General features: G+C 35.2%; 1 protein-coding gene across 1 annotated transcript; it reads right to left on the bottom strand.

The window, feature by feature from the left end:
- Positions 1-752: 752 nt before the first annotated feature.
- On the bottom strand, positions 753-12,406 carry LOC128996712 (RNA polymerase II-associated protein 3-like). The gene is made up of 9 exons (XM_054422156.1): positions 12,196-12,406; positions 10,544-10,669; positions 7,912-8,031; positions 6,905-7,032; positions 5,442-5,637; positions 4,220-4,444; positions 2,974-3,273; positions 1,565-1,757; positions 753-884 (listed from the first exon to the last, which is right to left on the bottom strand). The coding sequence occupies exons 1-9, from the start codon at positions 12,331-12,333 to the stop codon at positions 793-795; spliced, it is 1,518 nt and encodes a 505-aa protein (XP_054278131.1). The 5' UTR covers positions 12,334-12,406; the 3' UTR covers positions 753-792.
- Between the last annotated feature and the right edge of the window lie 4,730 nt (positions 12,407-17,136).

Here is a 17,136-nt window from a genome sequence, read left to right as displayed (position 1 = left end):
CATAAAAAAGGAATCATGGTTAAAAGGCTTTTTATTGCTAAATTTTACATTCAGGCTTCTGAAACAACATTTAGCACTACCAGACTACCTATGCCAGATTACATCTGTGGCTCTGTTCTTATTTAACATTTATTTAAAAGCCAAGTCTCTTATATTATCAGTACTAATTTAACCTAATAACATAAAAAGTAAAATTTAGACAACAATGTAACTTTTTAAGTTTATACTGAAATTATTTTTAAATAATAAGTTTGTTTATAAAACTAGCGTTTATAAGAAGCCAGCAGAGTTGTCCTTCGTACAGGGTTAGCGTACAAGTATAAAATGCTTATTGCAGTTATACTTGTGTTTTGGGTTTGCAATGGGAGAGGACACGTTTTAAAAGTTTATTTCTCACAGCTTTTTGTTGCTGCTTGTTTCAAATTAGCTTTTGTCGTAAATGCAAAAATAATTGTTAGTGCTGTTGTAGCTGTTGGTAAACCTTAACTTTTTAATGGCAAAGTTCCTTTTAAATATGAACACTCATAAGGTTAACATTGGAAACTCTAGAGCCACTGGGGCGGTCCCGTTACGATTTTTGAGAGAAGAACATGTCTATATGTTAATCGGGGAGCTATCATCATACCAAATTTCAACCCAATCCAACCAGTAGTTAATGCGTGATTGAACTTCAAACAAACACACAAACTTTCATATTTTTATAATATTAGTAGTATCAGATGAGATAAGATATGGAATGGACTAATACACTCTAAAACTGAGGAATATATTTATTAAATAATATGTAACAACCTAACTTATCTCATAAAGTTTACGAAGTTCGTTAATTTCTTCTGGCGAACATTCTGTTTTTCTAAGGCAATGGTCAAAGAGCTTAACTAAGTCTGAAACAAAGCAACAATTTTAATTGTAGTAGCACAGTTAAGAATTGAATTCACTGAGGTTACATTTAAAGGAAAAAATATTTCATTACTATCATCACTTTAAATTTAATTGGATTAATGTCAAGGTCAAGTCAAGAGATAGTTGTGTATGGTGTTCTCTGTTCTCATTCAACCACAGTAAACATTATAGTGGACTTTGACCTCATTGATTTGGCCAGGATTTAGGCTGCTTGAGTTATTATTTTTCATTTGTAGCAGAAAAAATGTAAACGGTAACGGTAGTTAAAATGAAGAACATTTTGCTTAAATTTTTAGTGTAAAAGCCACTGCTGACAGTTTTCTTTGCCAATAAGCTGACCAAACAGTAGAAATTCACCCCCACTAATTCAAAATTATATTGTTGCATGAACTCTCATGTAAAATTGTTTTACAACTTTTGTGATAACCTCAAAATGGAACACATTTAATGCGGCTTAAGATTTTTTTAACAAGATTTAAGAAGTCTTTTTGCACAGTTCAAAGTCAATGTCAATGAGTAACTAAAATATTTCTCCAATTGGTTGACCTGAGTAGGAATTGACTTAAAAACTTTGTATTACTTGTTCTTCTTTCATTTGGTCTCAAAGACAAATAAATTCACAATAATCACAATCCAAATATTTACAGAGTTAAATACTTACTTGACTTATCACTTGTACTCATAAAGAGTGTCAGCGTAGAAAATCTTCTAACCCTTGTAAGACCTTTAAGGTAACTCAGTACAGCATCTTCCTTTGATATGAACTCTGACGACAACGTGTCTAGGATAGATGAGAACATTCCACTTTCTAAAGCATCCTTGAATATGTCCGATAGACTTTCTCCAGGTATTTGCTATCAAAATAAAGAAAATAATGTTATAATCACAATATAACTTTAATTGCCTAATCACTTTTTTAGGCTTTAGATTTTTGTATAACAATATTCTCTAACTATTAATGCAGACCTAAATGGGGGTCATTCCACATCAAATCATCCACAAAAAATTCAAATTGTCAGATTTTAATGAAACTTGGAGGTTATGATCTTCCTACTAAGATATGAAAATATTCCAAATTTCAACTATTTATCTCAAACGGTTTATGATTTATAGCATTTTAAACTTTTGGAATATTTGACGTTTTGGGTCGCCGGAATTTTATCCCCCTGGAATTTTACCCCCTGGGCAAAGCTGACGTCACTATGACGTAGTAACCTGAGTGGCCAAAAGTTTGTTCGCGGCCGGAATTTTACCCCCGCGGATTTGGAAGTCTAATGAAAATAGTCAGAGCGTGATTAATTAGATTAGCGATAAAAACCGGAATTTTACCCCCTGTCCATATAACTAGCGTTTAGGCAACTGAAGATGTACGGGCCGGATTTTTACCCCCGGAATTTTACCCCCGGAATTTTACCCCCCGGAATTTTACCCCCTAGCTGATTTTAGAAATTGAATAATTGATTTTTTAATTTCTTTTTTTTAATTAATTGCAAACATTTCATTATTTAGTAGCCTATCTTTATTTATTTATTTTGTAATCTCAACTAAGTAAACAGAATTCGCTGTTTTATTTTGATCATATTAACCAACAGTTGGCTTCAAAGATCGAATCCTGACACTCGAATCTCAAAATTAATATTAAAACCCTGTTCGATTAGTTAATGATACATATAAATTAAGATAGGCTACTTAATAATAAAATGTTTACCGTTAAATTAAAACTGAATGACGATAATTAATCATTCTCACTAATTTATATCTGGTCAGGGGATAAAATTCCGGGGGTAAAATTCCGGGGGTAAAAATCCGGGGGGTAAAATTCCGGGGGTAAAATTCCGGGGGGTAAAAATCCGGGCCGTACATTCAACCGTGAAAATATATGTTTAATTCCGCGTTTAATCCATCGAGCTGATGTCGCGAAACTCAAAAGTTCGCGGCCGGAATTTTACCCCCTGGTTTGTGACGTCACGTTTGCCCAGGGGGTAAAATTCCAGGGGGATAAAAATCCGCTACCCCGACGTTTTCGCTCTCTCTGAGACTTAGAACGGCGAATATTGTACATACACTGACCTTGAGATACCTGTAGCGTAGTTGTGGGTTCCCCTTGACACTGTTCCACGCGGTGTTGAACTGTACTGAAGTGGTGGGGGGAGGAGGAACGTCCACTGGGGTAGTAATAGTTAGGATACTCCTAGGCTTGACAGTAGCCGCAGACGTAACACCTGGCTCGGATAGTCTGCTCGATGTCGGAGGATGAGTCGGTGAAGGACTTATTGTCGGAAGATTGTTAGACTTTTGGAGTTTGGCAGCACAAATATGCTCAGGAGTGTTCGGCCCAACGTCGTATATCTCAATACGCTTCAGACATTTCTGTGGAACAATGTATTATTAAAAAGTTTTTAAAATCCATATTGCAGTAAGTATGATGGACTAAAGGGAAAGGGTTATTGAATTCATTGACAAATATATGTCAAAAATGTAAGAAACCTTTCAGAATTTCATTTTTGGCTGGTTGGTGTTTTATCAGTAAATTTCATTCTTAGAAAAATCCAAACATTTTCTGTGGGCTTACACGGTCCAACTTGTGTGTAAATGAACTGCGTATGTGATAGTTTTAATGAATATTTGGAAATAAACAAGTTTTCAAACCCTCGTAACCGTTTCATTACACCTACTGCTATTACATTGCATCGCTTTATAGTAATTAGGTTATTCTACGCGTTCTTACTCAAAATCAATGCACTGAATATTGATGTCGTCGCTTTCCTTTATGTAATGCATGATATTTTGCATACAGTTTGCAGAACGGAGAATTTTCTGCAGAAAATAAAGTTTAAGACTTTCTATAAAAAAAAAACACTATTTTATTAATTTGTTATCAAGCATTTGGTACACCCTTACAGTTCCACACAAAGAACTTTGAGGCCTATTTGGATGGGTACCGGTAAACGTAATCTTAAAATAGGACTTCAACATCTTAAAATTGAAAACCAATTTGTTTGATGGTTAAGAAGAGGATAGTTTAAAACCAAAATCATTAAAAAAAATTGGTAGTGGATACATAATTGAACTCCAGACACTGATTGAACCTGGGTGAAGCACGACGAGTTCAATATAGGTTGTCGCCTGAACAAACAGTTCCAGGGGAGAATCAACCCAGTATTGAACAACTCTTTTGTGAAGGAACTAAATTGTAATACAATTATTACATGATATAGGTTGAGCAGCAGACAAAAGCTCACCAGTTATTTTGACAAAAAGCCGTATTTTATAATGTAAACATAGGCCTATTAACGGTTTTATCAAATAAGTTTACCTTGGATCGTAGATGAGGTGGTTTCACAATCGGTTCAATAGTAGTGCTACAAGAAGGCCACTCAAACTCATCATTCCCTTCAGTACTAACTTCTTTAACTTTTTCATTGCCTATAACTAGTGATGAAATGTTTTTCAGTTTCCCTTCAGTAGCTGCAGAATTTTCTGGGATGGACTCTACTTCACTCAGGGTTAGCCTATTGATGGGCTGTTTTGATTTGTTACTCTGAAATGAACGTACAATGTCATGAGACCTATCGTAAAATGTAAAATTACAATCACATCAATGTAGTTTGCTAATACTCTCCTAAACTAATCACTTTGTTAAGGCAGCATACTTTGTATATATTTCAAACTGAACCTTAACTCGAGGTGAGAGTGGAATGGAGTGATACGGTCTGTAGATTTGTTATTGACTAAGATCAACACTTTTGGTAACTTGGACCATTTAAAAAGCCAAGAAATCAAGGACAGCCAAGTTCAGTTTTGAACCATCAAAAGTTTACCTTAAAATTGATCCGGCAACCTACTGAATATTAGACAATTACTAATACCACCCAGCTACCCAGGTGAATGTTTATCGTATTTATTGGTTTTTACTGCATGCGACACAAATAGGCTAACCCATGGACAACGTTTGCTCTTGCTTTAAAGTTTGAAAACTTTATAGGTAGGCCTATGGTGGTTGTTAAACTTTCTTAAGCCATTTTCAGTCATATTTTGAAATCTAAACATTTTAAGGACTTCCAACAGTTGACTTGAAAATAATAGCAATTTTTTTCTACTTGTTCAGTAGTCAAAGCATTTTAGTTAAAATACTGTAGGGCCTATCCAGTTGTTTTGTAATAATTAGTTAAAAGATTGATTGGTTTTCTATTTCTTACATTACAATGATAAATTTTAGGTTCCTGGGAGCAATACAATAAAATACTTCTAATAAATTTATATTCATTTCTTTACCATCTATTGCATAAATTTTTGTCCACTCAATAAGGATACCGTACAAATGCTGTTCAGTACAGGATTGTTTGCCTGTTTTTACCGGTAGTCCGCTGAGGTCATAAATGCTAAACTTTCTATATTAACAATACTTTTGCTATCCATGCGACAAAGGCTATTTTCAAACCACACTTAATAATCTGATACAGCTTCCAAATGTGCTGTATAAGGAAGTATTTATTTACTATTGATAATTTAATTAACCACTTTGACTGTTTACCCACCAAATTCTTTACTCTCTCTAAGTCCCGTAGTGCTTGGGTGTTGTTAGGTTCTAGCTTGAGCGCATTACGCAGGTCGTAACACGCATCCTCTATTCGGCCGAGAGCTTCTCTTGCAGCAGCGCGTCGCAGCATCGCCTTCACGTAGGTCGGATCCAGTCTCAGCGAAGCTGTGCAGTCAGATTCAACCATCTCGAACCTAACACAGAACAGAAGATTAAAAACAATACAATGAAGAATTTTATTTACTTAACTAGCTGCTATACCGCAACGTTGAGAAAATTGGTTCTGTTTCGAAGAATGGGTGTTCTTTAACATAACATATTTTGATAAAACTATCTCTCTCTGATTTGATAACAGCAACAATTGTGGATTCTTTTTTTTACTTCGATAATCAACGCCATAGTTAGAATAAATAATTAAAAAGTTTTACAATAAACAAAACTACCACATAGTTGTGTAAAATAATATTTAATTTGTCTCGATCAGCTGGCTGAAATTGTGAAATAACCATTTTGGCCGTTCTGCTTGTTTATATTGAAATGTCAACGCAAAGGTAAACATTGTGAGTTTTCTCATGCTTCCTTAAATGGAGATCAACCAATATTTAATTTTGAAAACCTCACCTCAAGACTTTGGACATCCAAGGGGTGTAGCCCGAGAGGAACTCAGGGAAGAGAATAGGCCTAAGACATTCCTAGATATGTGGACCATCTTAGTGCTTAATTTTGGCTGTATCGGTTTAGTTGTGACAGCCGCACAGACAGACAGACACCACCTCAATTTCATTAGCTGTATCGTTATAAAGTATTTTAGTCATGAGAGCGGCACAGACAGACCTGACAGACACCACCTCAATTTTACAATAGAACAGTAAGTGCAAGCAGTCTGGGCGAGTGGTTCCATCTCTACTAGCTGTCCTGTATGCATTTGAGCCACCCCCCGCCACCTCGCCTAGCGATGAAAACAGCTGAACAACCCCATAGCCTTGTGGGCCAGATGTATTTGGCAATGAGCAATAAACACTCCCCCCCTATACCCCATGCCCTAGCGCGGCCGCGCGCCCAGACTAAATAAGACTACTGTATAGATGGAAATTTTAATGTTACGTAAGGGATTAGGCATATTGCAGACAATTTCCATAAAAAACCATAAAAAGAAAAAATTGTACTAAAAAAACCCATTCGAACTAATTTGATTAAAATTTAGTCCTAGTCCTTTTAACTCTAAACAAAGTGGTACAACTATTTAAGTAGAAATGACTGTTCAAAAGTTATTGCAACTTTTGTGGTTTTTTCCATAAAATATCATAGTTATTTCCACCTCTTGCCCATGATAAGGGTTGCTGATAAGCTAATGGGAGTAAGTGTCAGATTGCTGATACCAAAGGCATAATACTAGTGGTAATATGAAGAAATATTGAAAACTGGTTGTAAAAACCAAGCCGTCAACACCATAATACTTACTTTTTCTTTTTCAAGTAGCACAGAGCTCGGTTGGCAAAAAAGACTGGATCTTTAGAGTAAGCTTCAATGGCTCTTGTGTAGCAACTGATGGCATCATCCCACTTGCTGTTTTTGACGTGTTTATTCCCCTGGAGCAAAGTTGAGCCTTGTTTATAGTCTTAAAACCACTCTTATTCAATATTAACTAGTGAAATAAACCAAGGAAAATGTTAAGACTTCTTAATACCAATAAATCAGATGAGGGAGAAATGGGTGAACCTTGTGTGTTGAGGTAAGCCGAAGCAGTCTAGACACCTTGAAACATCAATCCAGCCATAAACTTAAACACATGTGCGCCGCTTTGTCAATAGCAGCATAATAAAAATAACCACACAATAATGATTGTCCAACGCTATTTAATACATACCGATTATGATGTTAAATGTGGTATTTTTGTTTAGACTATAGTCCATTCACAAAATTTAGGCGGTTTTAGGGGAAGAAATCTATCCCTTCCACTTGATCCACTTTTAAAACAATAGCTCAACAGCTGAGGTATGCCTAAACGTCAATCAGCTGCAAAATATACATAAAGAAGTACGGTAGTAGGGAACTTCCCCTCAAAATGCCTACATTTTTTGAACCGACTATAGTTAAAGTTCAATGATTTTGCACACATCTCACATTGTTGAAAACTTGGCCGGTTTTGAATGTAATAGTTTGTACAAGAGTGTGTTCCAAAGAAGAAGGAGTCTAAGCTTACCTAGGTTATCTATATCTATAATAGGTTATCTTTAAGCAGCAAACATAATTAATAAAAAATATCTTACTATAAAAACCGTGTCCCTAGGCCTAATCGATGAAGTTTTAAAGCTCCCGTGAGACCATTAATAAAATTAAATATTTTAACTTTTAACTTAACCTTATTGAATCTTGTATTTAAATAATATTTTACTATAAGTAGCCTACACTAAGAGCAATATGTACGCTAAGTTAAAAAATGGATTCATCAAAAGTATGCAACTTACCAACTCTTTTTCATACAACGCTTTTTCTTTCAAGTACTTTTCTTGCTGTTCCGCTGTCTCTTGACAAGAATCTTCTTTGATTATTTTGTCCTCATTATCTATTTCTTCACAGGCTTTGTCCTGGATTTAGTAACAACAAATTGAAGGAGAAATATTAACTTAGACTAGACTAAAAAAAACCTTAATAATTCAGATGAATTTATTATTTATTTTTAATCCAACTAAACTTATAAAAAGTTCAAATGACTGGAGACCTTGAAAAAAAAATAAAGGAAAGATAAATATGTAAACTTAAATGGTGACAAAGACGAATAAACGATTGATAGCCTAAATAGCCATTTAAATACCGCCCGGGCCTTGAAGGCCTACGTATCATGCTATTCTTTGAACATGTTGTATGGGTCATCCCTGATGATTCATATAACTTAGGCCTAAGTTGGACAGGCCTTGCAATCAACTAGGCCTATATATAGTCAGAAGATGAAAATGTATCAAATCGGATACAAACTTTAGGCTTAGGCCTACTAGGTTAGGCTAACATTCAAAGTGAAAAACAGCACATTTTCAATTTGATAGCATTCAGGCAAACAGCAAAGATTATATTAAATTAAATTAATTAACTCCAATAATTTGGCTAACTGCAAGATTGTTTAAATCTTTCACAACATAAATGGGTACTTTCCTGTTATCTGGTACCTGCAAAAAAATTCTTTAACCACAAGTACAACTTCATCGATCCAGAGTCCGGAGCACATATACTACCGTTTAGGTTAGGTTTGGTTAGGTTAGGTTCGTTTACTTACAATACTCATGTTATAGCCTAGATAAACTAACCTAACCTAACCAAAGTACAACTTCGTCGATCCAGAGTCCGGAGCACATACTCAGACCGTCGAACACATGTGGGGGTCAGCGAAGTGGCGCAACAAGAAGCACCGAAGGCACTGCACGTCATCATTTAGAGTCTTATTTGGCAGAGTTTATGTGGCGCAAGATGGTCGGTGATTGCGATGTTTTCGAGGCACTGTTAGAAGTAGGGTCAACCGGGGCTAATATGAACAAAAAAAGTAAACTTTTGACATTAACTCAAAAATGGTAAATGACAGAAGAAAAGAAAAAATAGTAGTGTATACAGGCTCTTTTAGCTGAATCTATTTATTTACTAACAAAAACCATAGATGTGACCATTATAAAAAAAAAATTAAAAACCACTGTTCACATTAGCCCCGCTAAAAGGGGCTAATGTGAACAGCCCATGGGGCTAATGTGAACACTCTTAATAACTCTGTTATTTACAACACTAGGCATATGTGGGGGCTGTTGTGAACAAGCCTAGGGTCTAGTCTACCAGTTGCAATAAGTCTCAATATTTTATCTTAAATAGTTTTTGAGATATGAAGGTATCTTTGGAGAGCCGCGGGTCGCCCTACGGTAACCCTTTTTTTTAAAACCATTTATAAATATTATACAGGGCTAATAATAAGATATAAACAAGAAAAAAATTATCTGTCAACATACCTGAGTATTTATTAAAAATTTCTTCCACATACAAATTGTTTTTTTAAAGCACTTAAAAAAACAATAATTTAAGACAATGCAAATTGTTCGTTTAGGCAAATGACAGTTTATTGCACTTTTAGGCCTATTAGGTAAATATAAAACTGTGGGCTAGGCCTATTCAACACCTTAACTGTTGTCTTTGTAAAATTAAAACTGTTTTATCACTGTAAGGCCTTCAAAGAAGTTTATTGAGGAACTTACGCCTCAAAAACTTCGACAATTTTGTCGAAGACATACTTATGTCTATCACTGGTTCCACATACATTAGGGGCTGGAAGTTTCCCCAAAATGTCAGTGGTAGAAACAATAAATATATCATCTTCTTTTTTCAGGAATGATTTTTTTTCCTCATCACAGGATTTAAATCCCATCACTTCGATATATGTATATATATATATATATATATATATGTATATATATATGTATATATATATGTATATATTGTTGTTCACAATAGCCCCCATTCACTGTTCACATTAGCCCCCCAACTTTGAAAGCTTATAACTTTGGCTGTTATTAATATATTTTAACTTTGGGAAAAGAAAAATAATCCCCAATTCTTATTTAACAAAATTCAGGCTTAAGATTATTCCTACAACCAATGTAAAAATTGTTATAACAAAAGTTTTCACTTTGCGCGGAAAAGTTTTTTGGGCGGAAAAAAAGTGTTTTAACAAAGTATTTTTTTAAAGTACCTAAAAGTCAAATTTGAAGTTTTCTCATTATGGACACAAATAATACAATAAATTTCCTTTCTAATTATATTTTTTTCATGATTAAAAATCCCAGATAAATGACTTTTTAAGTCATTGTTCATATTAGCCCCAATATTTTGGTGTGTTCATATTAGCCCCGGTTGACCCTAATTCGTTACTTCTGGCCACCCGAAACTCAGATGTAATCATTGTTGGTTGTTTTTGTTTGATTAATAAACTTAAGTACCAGATAACAGGAAAGAATTTTTTCGCAGGTAGGCCTACCAGATAACAGGAAAGTACCAATAAATGTATTACGGTGATATAAAAATGGTATGAAAAAGCAAAGTTTTTTAAACAACTTTGAATTCACTTACTACATCAAACTTCTCCCATGAACTGTAATCATAGGACTTCAACTTCTTCTTGACAACTTCTTTCTTGTCCTCTTTCTTTTCAGAGGAACTTTTAGTGAGTTTAGCTCGGCGTACAGGTGGTAGTGCCTAAAATTAAAATTAGGGAAGCCTAAATTAACATTCTGAAAGCACCTTAATGCCAAGAATATGTTACTTACTTGTATATGATTTAAGTTAAATTGTGGATATGTATAGGCATGCACTGTGGATGCGATACTCCCTGGTGTGGATTAACATCCGCACGGGTGAGTACTACGACTATCCGCAGTACTATCCTGATAATTAGACCAATTCGTATATACCAAGGATAAAAAGTGGTTCGGATTCCACTATAAACTGTAGGTCCCTTAGTCACCATTAGCTGTATGGGCTATTAATTAACAGCTGTGTCTAAGGAATGTCGGCCTTAGTCACTAACAAGACTACAAGATCGCACCACTCATCATACACTCATCTCCATTCATTCTTGGCTTAAAATACCTACTTTGTATGGTCGCCTTTTCAAAGAAAAGTTAAGAAAAGTAAAAGTGAAGTTATTTAACCCCGCAGTGGTTGCACTGAACTAAAAACGTGAGGAGAACATACTTGGTATTTCTGACCGGGTTAAAATAAAAGGGTTAATTCAGTATGTTTAAGCATTAGATTCCTCAAAATCGTAAAATAAGTTAAGTTACGAGCAAAATAATAGGTGATTTACAACCTTTTGAATAACTAGGCTATGCTTTATGTAAATAAAACATAAAATGGACAATTGAAATAAAATTATAAGTGAAAGGTTAAGTTAGCCTACGTTGTCTGTTTTGTGTTAGCCTGAACTTAGTCACACTGCCAGTTGAAGGGATAATGATTTTCTCATGTAAGTTTAACTTAAGCCCTATTAAGTTAACTTATAAGTTAGGGTAGATTTTACAAATCGTGCTCTTTGATTAAATTAAGGGTCCTAGGCTACCTACAGTTTCTTAACTGGGCTACCTATGCTAAAATCGATTAAAACTATCGATTCGATTAGTGAACCTTCATTTGATTTTTTCGTTTAGTTATCAGCATGTTTGGTTAGGTTATGACAGTTTCATTTTATAGGCTTAATATTTTTATTTTTTTATTTTATTTTAGGCTTAGTATTTTATTTTTATTTTATTATAACACAACCTATCCAAATATCCAGATCCAGAGGCTAACCCATCATAGGCTACAACCTATCCGGCAAAGCTGGTCTTGATGAAGAGGAAGGTAATTGGGGTACGCTTCCATATCTGTTGGCACAAACAACCGAATGAAAATATCGATATAGGTTAACCTAACCTAACTAACCAACAATATATCAAATTAAACTATCAGATATGGAATTGTACCCAGATGTCATGCCTTGAGAAGATCTTTAGTAAGTTGCTAGAACTCATTAGGCCTAACCTAGTCTTGTAGTGAGCAAGGCTACCACTGACAGTGCAACAAATTCGGAATAGGCCTATGTTAAATGTATACTTTTTCTCACAAGATAAATTGTGTTGAATAAATATTCGGCATAGGTATTGTCACACTACATTACACCTATTTCACAATGACTATGTAGGTTTATCCCTAACCTAGGTCCTGTAAATTAACTTAGGTCCTACCTCATCTGTGGGTTGATTTGAAAGCTGTCTATCTTTCCTCTTCATTTCTTCTTCCCAAAGTTTTAAGTCTCTGACATAGCTATGCAAATCTTCAGCGTTGTCTTTTATCTGTTTTTGAATTAATACAGATTTGTCCATGTTGTGCGTGTATAATGCTAGAACATTATCGACATAACACTACATTCAAAAATCAAATCAGTACACACAGAACAACACCATGACATGACCACAACACAACAAACACAGAAACACAACAACAGCGAACAGCACCAACCCAAAAAAAAACCCTAATCCCATATGGATAATCAACAAAAGAGAGAAAGAATAAAATCAACAATCAACAAACCAAAGTGAAGGCAGCAGACGAAATTGCGGTTGTTTTTATAAACGCAGTGCATAATACGATAATACACAAAAAGATTCAAAGCAATGATTATAAAATGTTTTATCATCATTATTATAACTGTTATTATTTTCCGTGTAGTTTTCGGGTTAGAATATGATCGCAGCCTCCCCGGGCTTGATGTAAGAGGCAAGTGGATAGAGAATGGGTGGCTCTTTATGTACCGGACCCAACTTTCACGGAGGTCAAGTGTATTTAGTTTGGCTTGGTCCTCGAAATCTTACGTCTTTCCTATTATTCTATTGTTCTTTCTTCAACCCCCTTCAGAGGTTTTAACTTCTTCTTTTTCGTCGAGCACTCAATCCTGAGCTTCGCACTGTCGAGGGGACTCTTTTGTGCGTGGTCAGCGACCAGCTCCTTAGAACTTTGCCAGGGAGTGCAGCAGGGGTGCAGATGTTGGGCTCTGCACTACCAAGGGCAACACCCGGTACGTCAGGATTTCCGGTACCTAATAGGTAAACGGAGGCCGTGCCCAGGGAAACTCGGGTAAGGTTATTATGTTCCAGATGGCGTTCCCTTCTCGGTTATTCAGGGCTGCCCCTTGCCATACGATGTGCTGGCAAACAGTTTTATGGATTATATTTAACTTCAAGAAGCACGGAGGCACGGAGAGCTTGCTTGGCAAAGCAGTCAGACGAGGTGGCTAGTGGGAAGGAAGGGTTTGTGTGTCTGTACCGTAAGTACAAATATACTATTGGTGCCTTCGCTGGGGAGGGGGTAACTGTCCCCAATTGTTCCAGCGTTCAATTATGCCTAAGGAACCCCTTACACCAACTTTGTAGTCGATAAGCTCGCAGGTGATGATTCTGCTTCCCCAGGAATGTCTTGACGCAGATAGTAGCATCGAAACCCAGTTCCAAGTCATAAGACATAGACGTAAGATCATTTATTTCCTTTATAACTTAAATTACATAAGTCATTGGAAAAATACATTTCAATGCATTATGAAATAAACCAACACAAACACAACACGAGAAGATACGTGGAAAGTCTTGGGGATATATCAGTGGGGTATAAGGGATATACTCTGTAAATCCCTCAAAGTCCTCAGAGTTTCCTGGGGAACCCCCTGGGATGTCCCATCAGGATATCATACTTAAAACAATTTTCAAAAAGAAAACTAGAAAACATATATTTTAATGTAGCCTACCGAGAAAATCCATAGGAAGTCCGAAGAAAACCCCAAAAACGCATGTGTTTTTGGGATATGTGCAATATCCTAGAGTGATCCTGGGGACATTCTCAAATCCTGTAATTCTCTGTGGGATATGTGGGAATTGGTCAGTATATCAAATGTAGGAGTTTGATACGGGTGTAATAAAAAGACACAAGAAATTGCTTTTCTGAGGTAAATATATACACTCTAACCAACTTCACAAGTTTTTAAGTAACATAGAGACATTTGTTATATCAATAATAGAATATAAAGATAGACAAAATTAACGATTTATCATCAACTAATTGTTCATAATTCAGAGTTGAAGAGGCATAAACGTGCCACAACAATGGTTAGAAACAGCTGATTTGGGCCCTTGGAAATACCAGCTGTCGTGCTTTATCTTACAACTGCGTAAGTTTTCCTTTTGTTCAACATTAATGTAAACTATGACTGTTAGTAAAAAAAAATGCTTAACGTAAATTTATTTGATACAGTATTTATAATGTATAGCGTGTCAATTTCACGCACTTTGAACACTTGAATTTGTCATTGCGACGAAATGGTCTTGCAAATATAGCCATATTATTGCATATACATGGTGGCTGAAAAGTAACTCCCAACCCCTTAACTTTTTAACTATTTGAAAGATATAAAATCAGTTAGTGCCAATTAACCTTCTTAGATATAAAGAGCTACTGATGGTTAATTTTGAAAATCTTGCTCTTAGAGTGGTGGTAGAGGGTAGCTCAAAATTCTCAATTAGGAAAGTATAATTGACAAGCAGGTATATCATTTTACAGGTCCAGACGAAACTAAACAATTTATATAAAGAAAAATACCCCGCCACAGTAAACCTACAGACTCAGCGAATTTTCATTTGCCTGAATTAATAGGCCTACTGTTTAAATAATTAATATAAGGTTAATTTAGGTTATTTTAGGTTTAATACCTATGTTCGCTGCTACAGGGAGGCTAATAATGAGTGTTTTTTTAGTAAAATATTAATAGCTTAGTATTAAATAAATAAATTTGCCAAGTTTGATAAAATATGTCCATTAACAAGCAAACTGCAACATTTTACAATATTCTCAATAAGAATAACATGGGAATTGTTAATTTATATTTGTTTGAATTTTCTCCGTAAACAATAACAGCACAAAAAACTTCAATATAAGCTACTAAATTATTTGTCTTTTAAGCTCCTTAAAATGGTTTAGAGAGAAATTGGGAAATTTGGTGTTTTGATGGTCAAAATGAGAAAACCCATTTCCCCCCCATAAAACCCCATTCCCATCATCCGATCATGCTGGTTCACGAACTCATTCGAGTTTATCCCGCCTTACGCCTTCAAACCAAATTACATCAAAATCGAAGAAAAATTACTCAAGGCATCGTGTTCATGGACACATATAAAGGGTGATTGGTAGTCAGTGTGACAACATTTATTTATTTTATTTTTTTTTTTAAGTAAAAAGTAAATGAAGTGTGGTGATGCATATGTGTGCATGTATGCATATGATGTGTGCAAAGTCGACTATACTTCTCGTTTGAAAATCTTGAGCTACCCCTACACTTACTGAAGGGCAAAATCACTCATCATTATTGTAGATTTCCCATTCCCATAAAGTAATGTTACTTTACATTCGAACATTTTTAAAGTAGCCCTTTCAGATCAGTTCTTACGATTGAAAAGTTTCACATAGGCAACAGCATTGTTTTGAATACTCGTAGACGTTTTTAAGGCACTCACCAAGGCTCGCACCTTAAATTTTCTACTCGTGTCGTTAACACCATATTTACGCTATTGTTACGTAAACTACTATTACAAAACATATAGTCAACTTTCCAGTGTGAACATTCGTTTGTATGACAAAATTCAGGTAACTAATTCACCGCAATCGTAGAGTTGGAAGAGTCGTGACTCAACAATGGAAGGAAACAGCTGATTTGCGAGTCTGAAATAGCGGCTGTCTGCTCTATCTTGGATTCAGACAAGTCCTTTTTGCTTATTGCAATGCAGTTTTACATCAACTGTACTGTGATTATTTGTATAAAAACTATCAATTACAAACAGTTTAAACCTTAACACCGGTTACAAGCATATAAACAATGGGTTAAAAATTAATAATTAGAGACTCGTACGATGAAGTACTGCATTAGTCATAAAAGGTTTTCTTTAGCTGCTATTATGCTGTAATCTATTATGTCTCTTAGTAAAATACTGTATTTTAGAAAGATTATTAATTGTTTTCATATTTGTTTGCTCCACTCAGTTGGCGGACGGAAGACCGCATTCCTAGTTATAAGCTGTACACCGACTTAAATTATTTGCGTAAAATCTATTGTACTGGTCGCGAGTATAGTCTAAAGGTCTTCAGGAGATATCGCTACAACCACTACTCTAATTAAGGGGGTGTAGGTCTTAATGAGAATGGGAAGGTAAAAATAAAATAATTATTTTGATGCTGAACACTTGAGTTTGAGGTGTATTTGGACTTTTAGATGCGAATGTGTGTGTATATATTAATTTTGAGCAAGAGTAATGATGCAGACAGTACGATGGGTGAAGCGCGATTAATACCTAGATGACAATGCCCGTGTGCCCCCCTCCCTATTCCAATACGGGATCAAGTAACATCAACGCGTCTCTTTGTTCTTACACTTGCATTGAAATCACGTGATTCGCCGTTAGGTAAGCCTATTTGGCCGAAAAGAACTAAGGAAACTGTTACAACTTAACTTAAGTATAAATACCCCCGTCGCAGCAAACCTGCATACTAAGCGAATTTCCATTTACCTGGCTTGATTTCTACTAAAATATTCCCTATACATTTTCAGATTTATTTCCTATTTAAATAACATTAATTTTAGTGAGTAGTTAGGTTTGCTGCTACGGGGAAGATGTTGAGGTGTGTTTTTTTGAATTGAAATATTGATAGCTTAGTATGAAATAAGCCAAATTTGATTAAAATATATCCATAAACAAGCAAACTCCAACAGTTTATTTATTCTCCATAAGAATAACATGGGAATTTTAAATTAACAATTTTTTTTAATTTTCTCCGTAGTCAATGAACATTCAAAAAAACTTCAACATACTAAATTATTTGTTTTTTTAAGCTCTTCAAAATGGTCTAGAGAGAAATTTAGAAATTTAAAGTTTTTAGGGTCAAAAATGAGAAAAACCCATTTTTACCCCATAAAACCCCCCATAAACCCCTGATCCCATGGTCCGATTATGCTGGTTCGCGAACTCGTTCGAATAAATGTAGGTTTACATGTTTGTACCAAATTTCATCAAAATCGGATCAATTTTGCTCGAGTTATCGCGCTAACGGACACATATATAAATATATATATATATATATATATATACACG

This window comes from Macrosteles quadrilineatus, unplaced genomic scaffold, assembly GCF_028750875.1.
Source record: "Macrosteles quadrilineatus isolate MER2022 unplaced genomic scaffold, UCM_ALF_1.0 Scaffold_6__1_contigs__length_79288215, whole genome shotgun sequence".
Classification (NCBI taxonomy): Eukaryota; Metazoa; Arthropoda; class Insecta; order Hemiptera; family Cicadellidae; genus Macrosteles; species Macrosteles quadrilineatus.
This window is presented reverse-complemented; position numbering and strand designations above follow the sequence as displayed.